Genomic DNA, 18511 nt, shown 5'->3' with positions numbered 1-18511 from the left:
AAGCGGGGGGGGGGGGCGCCCCGGATTGGCGCCGCGGTTCTGTCCTTTTGGGGAGCGGCCCTAGAGACGCTCAGTCTTTGGAGTTGCGACGACCTCCAGCCTGGCGAAGATACAGGGCTGCAGGACCCGGAGGCGCCGCGGCAGCCCGCGGTGGGCTGGGCGGGGCAGAGCAGAGCTACCGCCTCCGCGCGTCCCTCCAGGTCTAGCCACTCCGCCCGGGAGCTCAGGGCGCAGGGGCGGCAGACGGGGCGCACCCCGGCCGGACTCGCATGGACCTCCCGCGCCGCTGGCTCTTCCGGATGCTGCTGCTCTTCGCGGCCGGCTCCGGGATCCTCCTCACGCTTTACTGCTCGGTGCGGCAGCGGTCCTTAGAGCCCCAGGCCCAGGCCAGGTAAGCGCTGCGGGGCGCTGAGCCCAGGGCGCGGGGAGAGGGCGCTCTCTAGATGCTCGCAGACACCCTGGGCTGACTCGCAGCAGCGACACGCCTTTTGAAACCGCCTTATAATCTCGTGCTGCCACCTGGACCCGCGGCCTCTGCCCGCCCCGAACACACTGGTGACCCTGATGTCTTTGGTTAAATTCGTCCAGGCCTAATTAAAAGCTCCCTGTTGTCGCTTTCTTCCTGGATCCACTTTTAGGGTAGAGACCCAATTCCTCTACTTTCCAACTTTCTCCTGCTCTTCAGGTAGGAGGTAGCCAGTCTCTTGCTCACTTTGGCCTCTGAGCTCAGGCCTGCCTGCATCTGGCTCCCTTTTGTCTGGGCCTATTTGTTTAAGTGGTAACTTTGATAAGCACCATCAGGGCATGGCCCAGCGAAAAGACAACTCCACCTGGGATAACACAGAGGCCTATTCTGGACGCATCTGAAACTTGGACCAAGTTCCTCCTGCTTTCCAGAAACCTAAGAATGTCTTTGGTAGGCTACAGTTCCAGTTTACTGAAGGAGCCTCAAGAGTCTTTAGCTTTATTTCTGGGAGGTACACCAAGGCATAGCTAGAATGTGGGCTTGGAGGCAGAAGAGCCCACGCAGCGTCACGCAGAGACCTCAGCAACCAGCTTTTCTCCTCCCAGCCCTTTTGCTTCTGCACAGTTCTCAGCAAAGCTTGCTGAGATGAAAACAAAATAAGTATCTAGCGTTTGGCTAAAGGACACAGCTCAGTTGCAAAATAACATGAAAATTGCTTGCAAACAGTTAGCTAACAACACGGAAGCGGGCGACATCCTGCAAAGGTCCTAACATGCTTGACTTCACACGGAGGGTCAGTTACATCGGATTACACCTCAACAAAGCTTTTCTTTCCTTTTCTCATTTTCTTTTTCTTTCTTTCTTTTTATTTTTTATTTTTTATTTTTTGGAGACAGGGTTTCTCTGTGTAACGACCCTGGCTGTCCTGGAACTCACAGAGATCCGCCTGCCTCTGCCTCCCGAGTGCTGGGATTAAAGGCGTGGGCTACCACCGCAAGCATCTGGGAACTTTTTATTTTTTTAAAGTTACTTTTTATAGCCAACATTTTTAAATTAAATTTGTTCTTTGAAATTCTATATATTGCTCGGGCAGTGGTAACATACGCCTTTAATCCCAGCATTCAGGAGGTAGAAGCAGACAGATCTCAGAGTTCCAGGCCAGCCTGGTCTACAGAGCAAGTTCGAGACAGCCAGGGCTACACAGAGAAATGCTGTGTCAAAAAAAGGAAGAAAGAAAGAAGAACAGAAATGTCATCCGTGCATATAATGTGTTCCAATGACTCTCACTCTCCTCCCTCTTTTGCCCCCCCCCCAGCATTCCTTTCTTCCCCACAAACCCTTTTGCTGCTTTGCTTGGTTTTATGAACCCCTGAGTTTAACCAAGGGTCTGTGTGAGCGTGGGTGTGCAACAGTCCGTTAGAGTCTGGTGGGTCTCCAGTGGGTCTCCACACAGCTGAAGACAATAACTCCCCAGTCTTCAGAATTCATCCATATTCAATAATCCTTTCCCTAGGGAGAGGAGGGTTCCAAGAGCCCCTCCCCTACCCACAAGGGACTGTTGGCAGGCCCAGCCTTGTGCAGGCCCAGGGCAGGCAGCTAAGTGCAGCTGCTTTGAATTTATGGTTGCAATGGCCATGTCATGCCCAGAAGACAGTATTGCACAGCGTGCCCCATTGGGCTCTCACAGCCTTTCAGCCCTGGATTCCTCAATGTTCCTTCCCTTTAACCTCCATACGTGCCTCATAGTGTGCATGCACCTTCACACAGATGAATGCATACATACCACACACAGCACACATACACACATTATACACACATTTTAAAAAAAATAAGTTGACTATATTTAGTTTATTTTGTTTTTTTTTGTTTTGAGACAGTATCACATAAAACTCAAACTTGCTTAAGTAGCTGAGGATGGCCTTGAACTCCTGACCCTCCTGCCTCTGCCTCTAGAGGGCTAGAATTATAGCAGGTGCCACCACACCTGATGAATACATTTAGTTTTATAAAAATGTACGGTTTTGTGCTTATTTCTCAGGCTGCAAAGTCTTCACAGAAGGGTATGGGTGCCTACCTCCCTTTAAGGAGGAGCCCTAGGTAACAGGAAGATTTGGATTCCTGAGAGAGGGCCTGTGAAGTCACCAACCCCAGGGCAGCTGGGAAGTACCATTAGGCCTGGAATGAGGGGTAGGGTTCAGGAGAGTCCCCACTGTGGTCACCCCATCTCAGGCACTTGCACCTTGCTGTCCCAAGTCTGTGAGTCTGGCAGTTCCTGTGTGGGTTCACAGGCCTTGCCTGATAGAGTCACCAGAGAGTGGGGGAGAGGGGGGAGGGGCGTGGAATCAGTCAGAATCTCAGGACCAGCCGGCAGGGTGTGGATGTTTGCTAGGCTCCTTCCAAGCTGCCTAAGCTGAGCACGACCAGGTCTCAGCTCCTTAGAGGAGGGAGGAGCCATGGGATTATAGGGGTGGACATCTGGCTAGTGGAGGAGGGGCATCCCTGCTTGAACCCCTTCGGGATCTTACTAGAAACCTGGAAATCCAGAGGTGGCACTGGCTCAGTGGGTTCAACATCTGCAGGAGACCTGTGTTTCCCGGGCAAAACTCCCAGCCCCAAGTCCTCTGCACCCCTGCTTCTCTGATGCTGCTAGGGTATGGGCAATGAAGGAGGGAGCACCTGGCCACCAGGGGCTTCTTCCTTTCCTTCCCCTCTGCCCAGGGCTTCATAGTGCCTGGGAAAAGTGAGCACCCTCTTGCCTCCCTTTAGAAGACACTGATAGAGAGGTACAAGAACCTCGACTTTTTCCCTTAGGAACAATGGCTGGCATTTAGGAGACATTTTCATATGGGATAATTGAGCTGTTCTCTTGGGCCCCTTCCAACAATCAGATGAGCCAAGTACTGGTGAACAGAGACAGAGACCGAGGTTTTGAGAGAGTCAGTGGACAGCTGACCATAGACAGGGCTGTATGCAAACCCGAAGAGTCAGGCTTTCAAGCCTTCCCCAGGACGGAGCTGCAGAACTGGGGGCATACTCCGCTGGAGGAGAGGCGTCCCCTCATCTCATTCCTAACGACTGCCCCTCGGGCTTGTGTTGTTGCTGTTTGCTTCTGTGGCGTGAGACTTCATCATCAACCTGAGGCTGGCTTCAAATCTATGTAGTAGAGGGTAGCCTTGAACTCTTGATCCTTCTGCCTCAATCTCCTAAATACTGAGATCAAGGGCATCCACTGCAACATTCGTCCCTGGGGCTTTGGCAGGAACCTTCTCAGGCGGCAGTCACAATCCAGGGACTTCCTGTTTTAGATCTTCATATTTTAACCATCGCTATCCCTACAAACTCCATTTTCCTGCCCCTTGCTGAGAGACTTGCTGAGTCCCTTCCTTTGGGGAGCTTGGCAGAACGTAATTGAGAGACGGTGTAGGCTGTGCATCTAAAGGAGGAGTTGTGGTCCCGAATAAGTGTGAACGAAAGATCAAAGGACTAAACACCCCAAGAACCCTGGCATTTTGTCAGCCTTAGAACTGAGGAAATCAGTCTAGAAGCTTAAGGTGCTGGTTGGACCCCCACTTTACTTCTGCCTTTTCCCCCCAGGAGCATCATGTCACCTCAAGCAATCTTTGAACCCAAGGCATCGAATTCCAAAAGCAGAAAGGTACAGTGGTCCACCACTCTGGGGCAGTTTGAGCATCTTCTAGCTCCAAGGAGAGGAGAGAAGAAAACAAGCAAGAACATTCTGAGGCTTCTGGGTCTAATCTGCACAGAGATAAACATCCATCTCCTGAGGCATCTAGACCTGGCCACTAGTGTTTCCTGTATCTCAGCAGAAAATGGTGGATAGAGCCGGGCGGTGGTGGCGCACGCCTTTAATCCCAGCACTCGGGAGGCAGAGCCAGGCGGATCTCTGTGAGTTCGAGGCCAGCCTGGGCTACCAAGTGAGTCCCAGGAAAGGCGCAAAGCTACACAGAGAAACCTTGTCTCGAAAAACCAAAAAAAAAAAAAAAAAAAAAAAAAAAGAAAATGGTGGATAGATAAGTAGCCCTGTGGTGTATTTGGAACCGAGCCGGGAGGTTCTTGAAGTCTTAAAATTGTGTCCTTTTAACTATGTGTCTGAGTGTGTGTGTGTGTGTGTGTGTGTGTGTGTGTGTGTGCGCGCGCGCGCGCGCATGTGAGTGCAGGCGCCACAGAGGATACAGGCAGCAGAACCCCCCAGAGTTGGTAGGTGCTGGGAACTGAACTCAGATCCTCTGCAAGAGCAGGATGTGCTCTTCTTCAGGGAGTCATCTCCCCAGCTCCCTCAAATGATCTTTTTAAAAGTTAATTTTATTTATTAGTAGTATGTGTTTGCTTATGTGTGTGTATGCTCCAAGTGTGTGTAGGTACCCAAAAAGCATAGGATCCCCTAGAACTGGGATTATGGGCAGTTGTGAGCCACCCATGTGGATGCAGGGAGTTGAACCCTGGTCCTCTGCCAGTGCAATGTATGCTCTTAACCATCTGGCTGTCTCTGCAGCCCCTTAAAATTGTATCTTTGGGGGTTGGGGATTTAGCTCAGTGGTAGAGTGCTCGCCTAGCAAGCGCAAGGCCCTGGGTTTGGCCTCACATGGCGGGGGGGGGGGGGGGGGGGGGGGATGTATCTTTGTGTTGAATGGATTCTTTATTCTTCCAAATGTCTACTTATGAGAAGTCACGGTTCACTTGTTCACTGAGGAGCAAATGCCCAGCTCTGGGGTAATGTCCCATATTTGCCTCAGGAGTCTGAGATCTTCGGGACTCTAGTCCAGACCCCTGAGTAGTAGCTAGATACCCGATGTGCCACACAGCACTTCATTCTCAAGTTTCAGGTAAACAGCAAATAGGAGTATTCTAGGGGGCAAACTGAATACTTTGGAAATCCAGAGGTGGCACTGGCTCAGTGGGTTCAACATCTGCAGGAGACCTGTGTTTCCCGGGCAAAACTCCCAGCCCCAAGTCCTCTGCAGTGAGGTGCCTTGCCCAGGACCACCCAGCAGTAATCAGTGCCATTGGGATGGAAGCCCTGATCTGACCCCAGAACTGGCCACACACTGGGTGGTGTATGGAACTTCCCTGCCAACCCAGCTCTTTATACCAGTTAAACTGGGAGATGTTTGTTTCTTTTATGGAATAATACAGGCTTAAGCACTGTTTTCAGTACCCAAAAGATTGGACTTGAACATGTTAACTGAGGTTTTAGGGGCACGGGGAGAAAAGGCATCCATTTGTTTAAGAGTTTAGATATAGCCCAGGCATCCAGAGACAGTACAGTGGTCTGGTCTGGTCAGGTGGTGAGGAAACCTGTGTGTGGAACAGGTCGTGGGCACGTGGTTAGCAGCTGAAGAGACTGTAGGCATCTTGAGTGCGTGGGCCAGGTCATCTTTAAGTTTCCAATGGGTGTTCTGCTTGGTGCTAATTGACACACAGACCCAGCTAGTTTAAAACAGGCATTGCTGTGGCTTTTGAATCCCATTCTAATGTATGAGGTACCCAGAGACCAAAGAAGGAAGGCAGACAGATCTAGGGGTGCATAGAATGTCTTTCATTAGAGGAGTTATTGATGGAAGTATGATCCTGGGAAGCAAGCGCCAAGGCCAGTTGGATTCCCACACTTTGGACCAGAAAGAGGGATTTATTTGTGGCTTCGAACAAAAGTGACTTTATCTCTGCAATGTGCCTGGTTTTCTTTTCTTTTCCTTTTTTTTTTTTTAATTTATTTTTATTTTGTGTTCATTGGTGTTTCACTTGCATGTATGTCTGTGTGAGGATGTCAGAAGGCCTGGAACTGGAGTTACAGACAGTTGTGAGCTGCCATGTGGGTGCTGGGAATTGAACCTGGGTCCTCTGGAAGAGCAGCCAGTGCTCTCAACCACTGAGCCATCTCTCCAGCTCCCTGTGCCTGGTTTTCTTAAGGAAATATTGAAGAGTTAGTTGTGTCTGTCTGTCTGCTGATGAGGACACTAGATAAAGACAGAACGTGCACCCAACTGAACTGAACTATACAAAACCACTCATCGACTTCAGGTCTCACCCACTTACACTGCTATTACAACTCCCCTTCTGATGCAGATGACCCCCTTTCTGCCATTTCATTGAACCTTACTAACTGCTCTTAACCTTTGGACACCAGTGTCCACAAGCAAACCTCCAGTCTTTCCAAGGGAAGGTATTGTGGTTTAGGCAGAAGCCATGTATTCCTTGGCCATGGGACATGGCACAAGTCTGACTTTCTTGCATCTGTGTGTGTGTGTGTGTGTGTGTGTGTGTGTGTGTGTGTGTTTGCTTTAATGCACCATTAACAACGTTCTTGAATGTTACGCCACTCATCTCATCTCCCCATATGCCCTGTGGTTTGGATTACAGCACTTTTGCGTAGTGTGGGATGCTCATATGTTGCATGATAGCAGAAACCACTGTCTGACCATTTCCTGCTCTGTCCTTTGATCAACGGCTTAACAAAAAGCTTATTCAGAAGTAACAGAGCCCCACCCCACCCCCACACCAAAGCTGTGTGAGACTCAATACTGTGGGAAAGCAGGGGATTAGAATGGGCTGGCTAGGAACCTCACTCTCCTGAAGGGCCCTGTTTCCTGGGGCTCCCAGAACTCAGGGCATGAGCTAGGTGACTTAAAACAATGGCAGCTGGGGGTGGAGAAACTGCTCAGTGGTTAAGAGCATATTCTGCTTTTGCAGGGGCCCCAAGTTTGGTCTGCAGCACCCATTTCAGACAGCTCACTCACAACCTCCTAGAACCCCAACTCTGGGAGATCTGGTGCCTCTGGTCTCTGTCACAGCTGCTCTCACATGCATAAACACACGTATGCATCATTTTAAAAAAAATCAACTTTCCACAGGTTCTGAATGCCCGAGGACCAATATCACATCAGGGGGGGCATATTTCCCCTAGGGCTCTAAAAATACCTCCCTTGCCTTCCTCTGTCTTCTGGCATCTCCAGGATGTCTTCGGCATCCATCCCTGCATGGCCTCCATTTTTCACAAGGCCTCATCATCAGGTGGCTGGTTGTTGGATTTAGGGCTAGCCTAAGCCCATAAAACCCCATTCTGATGACATTCACAAATACCTTATTTCCAAGCAAGGTCAATGTTTTAGCTTTTCTATTGTGTCAAGCACATGAGAAAAAAAACTTCAAAGGAAGAACAGCTTTGTTGGCCCATGGTTTCAGTCACTTGGATCCACTGTTTCTGAAAGCAGAGCATCATGGGAGACAGCAGATGGTTATATGGAGTCATTTACATCATGGCAGCCAGTAAGCAGGTTGAGAGAACACAAAAGGACCCCGGGACAAGATATAGCCCACAAAACATGTTGCAGTGACCAGCTTCCTCCAGTGAGGCCTCACTGCAGAAGTTCCTACCACCTCCCCATGATGCCATCAAATTATATAATCATCATCATCATCATAATTATTATTATTGTAGTGTTTTGAGACAGGGTCTTTCAGTATTCCTGGCTATCCTGGAACTCAATATTTAGACCAGGCTGGCCAAGAAATCACAGAGATCCACCTGCCTCTGCATTGGGAGTTCTGGGATTAAAGATGTGCACCACCATGCCAGGCTGTCATCAACTTATTAACCCATGTATGGGTTAATTGATAAAGGCAGAACTCTTGTGGTCCAAATGCTTCTCAGTGATTGGCTCCATCATCTGAGGACAAACCATCACAGAGGTTCTTGGTGGACATGAATGCTGGGGGCTGGAAATAAGCAGCCAAGGGAAGGAGGGTGGGTACAATTCTTCCCAGCACTCTCATTTCACGGGGAGATCCCCCTGGAGGTACGACTTCCATCAGGCTGATAGAGTCTAAATCCAGGTTGTACTCACTGGTTGCAAAGCATCCAGAGTTTGTCCAAGTGTGAGCTGAAGGAGTATGAAGCCAGCTCCACTGAAACATGGACATGTGGTATCTGGACAAGGAAGGCTGGGCAGGCTAAATCCAGAAAGTTCCCTGACCCCCCAGGCTGCTGGATCACAGGCTATTTCAGAGGAAAGATCCAGGGATGGCCCCTTCTGGAGGAATAAAGGAAGCTAGCTCCTCCTTCTGATCTCCTGTGAGGTCTGTAGGCTCCCGGGAGACACACTCTGGCCCCTACCTGACAGGCTTAGCCCTCTCCTCTTCTCAGTCACAGAACCAGCTTTGCCAACACCCACTTTCCCTGGCCATTCAGAAGGACCACCACTTCCGGGGCCTGTTTGACTTCTCCACCCCAGTGCTGCTGTGGGGCGGCCTCTTCACTCAAGAGCTCTGGAACAATCTGAGCCAGCACAAAGTCCCCTATGGGTGGCAGGGACTCTCCCGCGAAGGTAACCCGCTCCCTGCTGCTTCTCCCTGGCCTTCTGCCTCCTGCCTCAGCTGGCCCCTTCTTCCCACTGTCGGTCCTACTGTGCTCCAGCCCTGGCTGCTTTCACAGCATCTATGGGGCGCTTCGTGGGCTCTTCTTGGTGTGGCTCCTGCTTCTCTCTCTCCTTCATCCAGTCACCCAGGACTACGCTGAGATTCGCTTGCTCAGTGGCTCTCACTATCTTGGGGTCTCCTGGCATGGAAAATGTCCAATGTTTAATGATAGTCTGATATCAGAGGCTTAGGGGCCTTCACGGCACCATCGTGGGTGTTTATTGCCCAAACTGCCACACTCAGATCCACCCCATGCCTTGGATTCTTTTCTTTTGGAGCATACACAGTCTTAGAGAACTAGTTATTCAAGATATCCCGGCCACCCAGGCTCCCCCTATCCTTTCCTCCATCCCCCCCTACAGACACTGACCCCCATTCTCCCCGCATCCTCTGTACTTTCTGGGTCTCCCATAACATATGTCCCAAGCCAGACAGTCTCGGGAAAGCCTAGCAACAACCGGCTTCTCATAGTTCCCCCTTGTCCACACCCACAGCTATCATCTCTACCCTGAGACTTCTCGACAACCCCAAGAGCGCAGAGCTGTTCGGTGCTTCCAAACCGCTAAGCTGTATTCGGTGTGCCGTGGTGGGTAACGGAGGCATTCTGAACGGGTCCCGTCAGGGTCAGAAAATCGATGCCCATGACTATGTGTTCAGGTAATGAGGGCAGGGGCCAGGCAGCTGGGTGAACAACATCTGCCCCGAGGCCAGGGCCAAGGCAGTTGCCAGCCTAAGGCAGCTCAGCAGTTAGGTTGGGCAGATGGCTGGTCTAGACCAGCAGTTCTCAACCTGTGGGTCGTGACCCCTTTCACAGGGGTCACCTAAGGCATTGGAAAATACATATATTTACATTACTATTCATAACATAGTAAAACTACTGTTATGAAGTAGCAACAAAAATAACTTTTATGGTTGGGGTGGGTTTCACCATAACATGAGGAACTATATATATTAAAGAGCCATGGCATTAGGAAGGTTGAGAACCACTGGTCTAAACCAAGGATCAGCCAACCCTGAAGACAGAGCACAAGTGCTCAGTGTGAAGAAACCTGGGAAGAAGGGTCCCCAGGGCCAGATTTACCCATTCAGAGAGCATCCCTTAGGAGAAGTGAGGACCGCAAGCAGGTATTCTCGTGGGCAGGGGGGTGGTACAAGCAAGAGGGATGGGACAGGTGAGGCAATGCCATGGAGGGAGATTAACCAGATGACACGGAGCGGCCACAGAGACACTGACGGGCTTCTGCTGGGGCCAGACTCAATGGAGCAGTGATCAAAGACTTCGAACATGACGTGGGCACCAAGACCTCCTTCTATGGTTTCACCGTGAACACCATGAAGAATTCCCTCATCTCCTACTCCAACCTGGGCTTCACCTCTGTGCCACAAGGGCAGGTGAGGCCAGGAATGGGTGAACCATGGCTGGCAGTGGGCGTTGTCTTCTTAGGACCCGTTTTATGGGGTGGGCCTTGGGATTCACAGGCACTGTCCAGTGGATGGATAGGTAGTGTTAAAACCTTGGCCACCTACTGGGCGTGGTGGTGCACGCCTTTAATCTCAGCACTCCCTATAGGCAGAGGCAGGTGGATCTCTGTGAGTTCCAGAATAGCCAGGGCTACATAGAGAGACCCTGTCTCAAACAACAAAACAAAAAGATCTCAGCCACACGAGGAGGCAGACATTAGCACTAAAGGCCGATCTACTGGAGATTTCCCGTTCTTTCCAGTGGCTGGGGTCTGCCTCTTGAGCATGGAAGGGGAGGGACTAATATGTGCTGGATACAGATGGATGCCTTGTGAACCCCACTTCACTAGGGAGCAGACTGAAGACTGGAGCCCTTCCATGCAGCAAGTCAGCAGAAGGCCCAAGGTTCAAACCTAGACTGCCCACCCCAGAGTTTCCTTATCTATGCACAGTGCAAGGGCGTTTCTTGGGTACTTCCTCTGTTCCCAGAGCATCACAGGGTGTGAACATGAGTGTCACAGATGCTCTGTGTGGGATCACCATACCTGTCTACAGATGACCAAGTTAGGGGCTACTGAGAGGTCGCCAGGCATGGCGGTACACACATGCAGTCCCAGCACATGGAACGCAGGGGCAGGGAGATCTATGTGATTTTTTTTTTTTTAGGATTTATTTATTATGTATACAGTGTTCTGCCTGCCCATGTCCTTGCAGGCCAGAAGAGGGCACCAGATCTCATTATGGGTGGTTGTGAGCCACCATGTGGGTGCTGGGAATTGAACCCAGGTCCTCTGGAAGAGCAGTTAGGACTCTTAACTGCTGAACCATCTCTCCAGCCCCTCTGTGTAATTTTTGAGGTCAGCCTAGTCTACACAGTGAGCCTTTGTCTCTAGCAGGGGAAAATGCTGAGAGGTTTGAGAATGGTTCCATAACCATTCGGCTAGAATTGCCCAGATCTAGGCCCCCTGGAGATATTTCCATTTCCCCACACTACCGACCAAAAGAATGATGTGTGACATCTTAGACTCTCATCAGAGCTCCGTGTAGGAAATGGAGGTTCAAAGAGGCTCATGCGTTGTCACAGCTAGTGCCGGAGCCAGCCTGGAGCCCTCTCCCCCTGGAGCCCTCTCCCCCTGGAGCCCTCTCCCCCTGGAGCCCTCTCCCCGGCTCCTCCCTCCACACTTGCTGTAATGCCATGTTTTCTGCCTTGAGCTCTCTAGATGCCACATGCAGGGTGAGAGAGATCTTGGGTAAGGGGTTCTATGGGCCTAGGAGGGGAGGGGCCATGTTTCTAGAAGCTTCTGCCTCTGGTCAGGACATTCAGGAGTGTCTAGATTGTCTATGCACTGAGTCCCACTGTAGAAGCTATTCGTTCACGAGAGAACAGTATGTGGCCATTACACTTCTGTGGGGTCTGTCACCCGCCCCCCCCCCCCAAATGCTAAGCCTTTATCATCTCATCCAGCCAATGTGTCAGGAATGTGGGAGTGGCTTAGCAAGTAGTTCTAGCTCAGGCTCTTTCAGGCCGTGGACTGCTTCCATTTGAAGGCAGGAGTAGGGCTGGGGTCAAGATGGCGTGTACAGGTTTATTTCATCTGGGCCCTTCTAGAGTCCCCATGACATGATGGCCAACTTTCCCCAGACTGAGGAATCCAGAGAGAGCAAGGAAGCCAAGCACCTTTTATGACCGTCTTCAAGATCTTATGTGTGTTTTGCCAGCATGTATGTCTGTGCACCATGTACATGCTTGGTGCTTGCAGAGGCCAGAAGAGGGCATTGGATCCCCTGGAACTGGCATTATGGATGGCGTTATGAACCACCATGTGGATACTGGGAACCGAACCCAGGTTCTCTGGAAGAAGAGCAAGTGCTCTTAACCGCTGAGCCATCTCTCCAGCTCTCTATTTTCTTGTTTTAGAGTCCGGCAGGAAGGTCAGGAGGCAGAAGGATCAGGACTTCCTTGTTTGCATAGGGAGTTTGAGACCCTGTCTCCAAAAAAACCACAGAGATCTTAGGCATTAGTCACAAAGTCTAGCCAATCATCGAGGGGACGGCAATGCTCCCAAGCTGGGGTGGCAAGGTGAGGCAGAGGACTGTTTTCCTCTGGAGCTGAATGTGGCCTTGTCTGATGCCCTGGCAGGACCTGCACTACATCTTCATCCCCTCAAGCATCCGTGACTACTTGATGCTGAGATCTGCCATTCTGGGTGTGCCTGTCTTAGAGGGCCCCGATAAAGGGGACAGGTGAGCAGCTGACTCCCCCCTTGTTCCAAAGCCCCATGGTTGGATAGAGAAGCTAGCTGATGGCTCATTCGTCCTGGCTATGGTGTGAGAAGCTGTGCAAAGGGAAGAGAAAAATTCTCTAACATTCAATAGTCCCTAATTATTCCGCATAATTTAGCACTGAGGATTGTGCTCTGGCTGACAGTGGGTGCCATCCTCTGAGGACCCTTGGGTAGAGCAGGACACAGAGCTCAGAGAACTCTGTCCAGTGGCTGAAGAGGTAATGCTTGGCCACCTGAGTGTTGACATTACAGCTGAAGGCAGATTTGGTAGGCCTCGAATTCTTTCAGGTGAGCCAGGGCCCAGGCAGCCATACAGGCTTCCCTGCTGGATGAGAGGTAGTCTGCTCGAGGGGGGTGAGCAGGCCTGGCCCCTCAACTCTGGGCAGCTGTCCCAGCTGTCCTGCTGGAGGACAGACATGCAGCAGGGACAAGAGGCTTCTTCTCAGCTGGCGGCTGGCCCATTGAGCACACCGCTCTGGAAACTAAGATCTGGGGCCAGTGTCCATGTCATGGATCCTAGCAGGTAGGCAGCCTCCCCAGGGCGCTGCCCAGGAGCCAAGAACGCTAGGTCCCCAGGCTCAGTCCAAGGTGGGAACAAAGGGTGCCTTGTCCTCTCAGCACCTTCCTGGATGTCAAGCCTGAGTTCAGCTCTTTTGATCCATGTCTAAGCCCAGGTGTGAACCGGCTCTCTACCTTCTCAATGTCTTGTGCCTGAGAAACCTATGCCACTACTGTGGCCACATGACCAAACCCTTCTCATGGCCCTTGGGACAAGTGACCCACTCTCCCAAAGAACAGCTTTCTTTATGGGCTTAATGATAGAAACCAGGCCAGCCCCTGCTGGGTGCCCCACCCCCACCCTGGGATTACCTAACAATTGCTCCCTGGCGTTGCTATAGGTCATGAGAACTGAGGAGAGGTTCTGGGCCGCTCTGGGAGTAGGCTCTTAGGGGAACTGCCTCAGAGTCCCCGGGTGGACATAAGCCTCCCTAACACCAATGAGCTCCCCCTCCCACACCCCAGTTCCATCCCCAACCCAGTCCCCATCCCAATCCCGATCTAACCACGCTGATAATACAATCAACCAGCAGCCCCCCCCTAGCTCTGGAGGCTCAGCCCCTTCCCCTTCCCCCACCCGGGGGACTTCTTCCCTCCCAACCTCTCATAACCCCACCCCAGCTACCTCTCAGCCTTCCTCCCGGGCTTCCTCCCAGTCCCCTAGTCCTCATATCCAACATGGGTCACGAGGGTCCACTCAAGTCCCTACCCCTCCAGCCTCCAAATCTCCCTCCCAGACAGGATTAAAAGTCCTCTCTCGAAACCCTTCCCTGACACCCTCGGTGCCCATGACCAGGTCCCCTTCCCACAGCCCTGCCAACTCGGCCTCCTACATCGGGCCCACCCGCAACATCCCTTCCTACATTGCCCCCTATGTGCCTCGTTTCATGAAAGAGCCCCCCTATTTCCAGCCCCCCACAGTACCTCTTCCGCAAAATCGGTGCTTTCCCTGTCCCTTTCCATGCCAGAACCAGGAATCCAGGCAGCCACCGCCACCACCACCTCCTGACTCATTCTACTTCCCTCTCCTCCCCCCACCCCCTCACCTCCCCCAGGTGAACTGCTCCTACCCCACCCCTCCAGCCCTGTTCACACCCCCATCCTCCCTCTCCTACACTCCACCGACGGATGTCCTGCTGAAGGGGAAGCCACACGTGGTACCCTCGGTGCTACCAGCTACCTTCTATACCCCCTTCTCCCGCTTCTACTCCCAGCCCAGGCCCTACCGCTACCACCGGCGGCTAACACTCCCCTCGCTCTCCCTTCAATACGATGGTTCTGGACGCTCTGTCCACTTCTATCGTGGGTCCTAGGCCTCACACCTATTTTGGACCAGAAACCTCTGCCAGTAAATTCAAGCTCCTGCATCCAGACTTCATCCGCTACCTGACAGAGAGGTATGGGGGATGAGGATGGGGTGGGGAGATGGGAGGACCTACTTTCCCTTTTCACAGCTATCCCACGTATTTCTAGTGCCTTCTGCTGGGTCTCATTCCCTAGACACTGGGACAGCACCCCGTACTGAGTGCCATGTGCCCATCACTGCGCTAAATGCTCCTGTGATTCATTTACTGATTTACTACAGTGATGGGGTACTGCTGATACAGTAGACAGGGTCAGCACAAGATAAACAAGAAATGGGAGAGCCCAAAGAAGTTGAGTTCCAGGAACCTTCACAAAGCCTGGGTGTACAGCGGTGTTGGGTGCTAAAAGTCCAATATCATCACTTTTGGCTCCAAAAGCCACTGATGGGAGAACCAAGGGGAACAGACAGCCTGAGCTGACCTCTCTCCCTCCCTCAGTGCCTCCATGCCTCCCTTCCTTGGTGGTGGTTCTCAGTAGGTTAGGTTGGATATTTGGTTCTGTCAGGACATAGTTTGGGTTGTCATGGAGGGCATGACATTAGTAGGTAGAAGCCAAGGATCTGCCAAACATCCTTCAGTGCACAGGTCCAGCAGTGGTGCCCAATGCTCTTCATCCTACAGTTGAGAAACACACTGTACAACACAAAGGCTAACATCTCAACAAAGTGGTTGACAAGTAGGTGCAGAAAGGCCAGCGGAAGCTCTGTGAGCTTGAGTGACCTGCCCAGTCAAGCTTTAGATATAAATCCAGGTCTAAGGTCAGCACCTGTGGGTATTATCACACCAGTGAACCCAGAGGTAGGATCTGAGTGAGCTCCCTGCTCATCCATGATTCCTGCTGGTCCAGTTGTGTGGGGGAGAGAAACTTGGGTCTCAGATTAAATAAAGAGGCCATCTGTATGTGCCCAAACATTGAAGATATTGGGGTGGGAGACAACAGTTGTAGAATGGAGGGGGGGTCTCACCCCATAAGTTGTTTACTTCGTCCTAAAATCTTGACACTTAGATCACTTGGATGTTCACTAAGTAGAGGATTGGAGTAAAGGGCCAGTTTCTGAACTTCTACAGCCTGTTTGAGTGGGTAGCCTAGTCCAACACTGCAACCATGGCCCTGGCATTTGACACCTACATGTCCTTCTCAGGTCATTTGTAAATCTGTGGGGAGGCTGGGCAGGGAGAGAAACACAAGCAGGAGCACATGGAAGTTAGGATGTAGCCTTAGCATCATCTCCTCTCTACTTTGTCTCGTGTTCTTGAAGTTCGCCGGGCTAGCCGACCTTGAGTTTCTGGGATTCTGCTGTCCCTGCCTCCCATCTCACCATAGACACCTGGGATTACAGATGTGTGCTACTGTATCCAGTGTACGTGGCTGCCGGGGATCCAGATGGGGTCTTCGAGCTTGTATGACAAGGGTGTTACTCAGCTCTCCCACTAGCCCGTTCTCAGGGTTTAAAGCTTTGATGTCCTTCCAGGTTTTTGAAATCCAAGTTGCTGAACACACATTTCGCAGACATATATATGCCTACTACAGGAGCACTCATGCTGCTGACAGCCTTGCACACCTGTGACCAGGTAGGTGGTGGGCTCCAGGAGCCGTGGCAGCACAGCATGGCTGTCAACAGAACTCCCTGAGGCCCCCTAGTCCTTCCCAAGGCTAGCCACCCACAAGTGGGACTCAGCAGCAGACAGGACTCCCCAGTAGCAGGAGTGCCCATCTACCTGCTTACTCCCATCATCCAGAGGGTCTGATCTGGGTCAGCCCCACTTCACTGACATCCTCCTTCAGTTTTTACTCTACGTGGTATTTAAGTTGGTATGGATCAGACAGCTCTTCTGAAAGCGAAATCTAGCTGGGGACAGCCTAGAGCTGACACGGACAGCGGGTTCAGCCTTCCACATGCAGGAAATCTGAAACTCTGGTAAAAGGTTCCCAGAGGGCGCCGCCTGGTGATGTGTAAGGAGGCAGAGAGAGGTTGACTGATAGCTCTCAAAGGCAAGCTGTGGATGCAGATGAAGCAAGCATGAGGCCCTAGGATCATTCAATCCTTGGTACCTTAAAAAAAAAAAAAAAAAAAAAAAATGGGTTGTGGGCTGGAGAGATGGCTCAGAGGTTAAAAACACTGGCTGTTCTTCCAGAGGTCCTGAGTTCAATTCCCAGCACCCACCTGGTGGCTCACAACCATCTGTAATGAGATCTGGCTCCCTCTTCTGGCCTGCAGAAATACATGCAAACAGAACATTGTATACATAACAAATAAATAAATCTTAAAAAAAAAAAAAAAAAAAAGGGTTCTGATCCCTGTAAAGGCATGAGGGATGGAAGCCAGACAGCACCCTGTCCCTGTCCGTTTTACCTATTTTAATTCCGGTGTCCCAACTACAGTCACTGTAGACTTCCTCCATCCTTGAACTTCAAGATCATGTCTGGGTCATACTTAAGTTCCAAACCCAGCTGTGCCACTGTCTGAATGGGGACACTTGTAATTACCAATTACCCACTTTGTTTGATGGGGTTAAGACTCATCTTGTGAAGTGTACACAGGGTACAGTACGCATGTTGAGCTATCTGCTCCTCATCTTCACAAGGGAACTGCTTGGGGACAGGCACACTATTTCAAGTCCCTCACTGCACCCTGTGGCTCAAACACTAACCATGACTGTCCTTGCCCAGGTCAGTGCCTATGGATTCATCACAAGCAACTACCAGAAATACTCAGACCACTATTTCGAACGAGAAAGGAAACCAGTAATATTCTACGCAAACCACGATCTGTCCCTGGAAGCCTCGCTGTGGAAGAGTCTGCATAACGCTGGCATCCTTTGGCTGTACCAGCGTTGACACCAAAGTACCAATTTCTTTGCTTCAAAAGTACTTTTCTTGACCTTTCAACCCCTGGAAGAGGCATCACTCCCCCAGAGGGTACTGAGACAAGACCCACGGCCAACACGTCACCAGAGCCTGTTCAATGTATAACACCACCGACTCGACAAGTCTCTGGCTCTTAGCCAGGGGAGGGCAGACTGCTTTGCAGAATTTGTTTTAAAATTGAACCTTAACACCTCAAAATGAGACAGTAATCCTCATCAGCAAAGAGGCTGGTAGTTCAATGCCAGCACCTGGTTCTGAGCAGCTAGGAACATTAGAACCACTCCAGGCTATCTGGTAACCAGTATCAAGCGGAAGCCCACTCTTAGCAGAAACCAATGGCACGTCAAGTCCCAAATGCCAGAGCCATTCAACCTGTGAGGACATCTTAAGCTTTCTGAGAACATGACATTACTGCCTTGTGACGGACAGCGAAAACCAGAGGCAGAATGTAATTTGAGGCTAGCTAATAGGGTAAGTGATGGATGACCATTTCGTCCTTTTTTGTGTGTTGATTAGTTTGGAGGGATGGGTGAGGTGCAGCTCAGGACTGTGACTACCTAGCAGGCACAAGCACCAAGGCCCAGGTTTTAAGCACATCCAGCACCAACGTACGGGAGGCACCGGCTCTTGACCAGCTCCACACAAGTTGCCACTGCTGAGAGAAGTCCTACTGGAGATATGCCACTCCTTGTCACCAACAGGACACCACTGAGTGACAGACCCTCATCCCCCTATCAGAGATTCAATAAACATCAACTGAGGCACTATCAGTGTCACGAGCTTTTGAAAACCATTTCAGTCTCATCTAACCAAAGTATCACACCCCCCTAAAACTGTGGAAGGCTGGGCATGGAGAGTGGGTATCCCAAGGACTTCTGCTGGATACCCCGAAGCAGCACACCTACACTGGCCAACTCCCCAAGGTTGAGGACTGACATTTGGTTCTATGGTTTGGAAAAACTGGTGGGGAGGGATAAACTCATCACTAATGACCTAACAACTTTAAAAACCTCTATTCTCAGTCCAGGGAGATGGTCCCAGCCTGGTCTACATGGCCAGCCAGCCAGAGCACATA

General features: G+C 51.1%; 2 protein-coding genes across 3 annotated transcripts; both read left to right on the top strand.

The window, feature by feature from the left end:
* Positions 1 to 218: 218 nt before the first annotated feature.
* St6galnac2 (ST6 N-acetylgalactosaminide alpha-2,6-sialyltransferase 2) lies at positions 219 to 18203 on the top strand. Of its 2 annotated transcripts, XM_059272175.1 has the most exons (9): positions 220 to 391; positions 4061 to 4121; positions 8628 to 8808; positions 9394 to 9556; positions 10153 to 10291; positions 12501 to 12604; positions 14517 to 14600; positions 16040 to 16139; positions 17239 to 18203. In XM_059272175.1, exons 1-9 carry the CDS (start codon positions 270 to 272, stop codon positions 17404 to 17406), a joined length of 1122 nt encoding a protein of 373 aa, XP_059128158.1. In that variant the 5' UTR covers positions 220 to 269; the 3' UTR covers positions 17407 to 18203. The 2 variants fall into 2 exon arrangements, with proteins under 2 accessions (XP_059128159.1, XP_059128158.1); XM_059272176.1 differs by lacking the exon at positions 14517 to 14600 and having other exon boundaries at positions 219 to 391.
* Positions 13532 to 16079, top strand: LOC131917980 (uncharacterized). The gene is made up of 2 exons (XM_059272177.1): positions 13532 to 14600; positions 16040 to 16079. Exon 1 carries the CDS (start codon positions 13644 to 13646, stop codon positions 14514 to 14516), a length of 873 nt encoding a protein of 290 aa, XP_059128160.1. The 5' UTR covers positions 13532 to 13643; the 3' UTR covers positions 14517 to 14600; positions 16040 to 16079.
* Positions 18204 to 18511: the final 308 nt, after the last annotated feature.

This window comes from Peromyscus eremicus, chromosome 8a (genome assembly GCF_949786415.1).
Source record: "Peromyscus eremicus chromosome 8a, PerEre_H2_v1, whole genome shotgun sequence".
NCBI lineage: Eukaryota > Metazoa > Chordata > Mammalia > Rodentia > Cricetidae > Peromyscus > Peromyscus eremicus.
This window is presented reverse-complemented; position numbering and strand designations above follow the sequence as displayed.

Coding starts and splice junctions, on each gene's coding strand:
- St6galnac2 (XM_059272175.1), top strand. CDS start 270: ATGGACCTCCCGCGCCGCTGGCTCTTCCGGATGCTGCTGCTCTTCGCG. Junction 12,605..14,516: donor GGCCCCGATAAAGGGGACAG/GTGAGCAGCTGA, acceptor CGTGGGTCCTAG/GCCTCACACCTATTTTGGAC. Junction 16,140..17,238: donor CCTTGCACACCTGTGACCAG/GTAGGTGGTGGG, acceptor GTCCTTGCCCAG/GTCAGTGCCTATGGATTCAT.
- LOC131917980 (XM_059272177.1), top strand. CDS start 13,644: ATGAGCTCCCCCTCCCACACCCCAGTTCCATCCCCAACCCAGTCCCCA.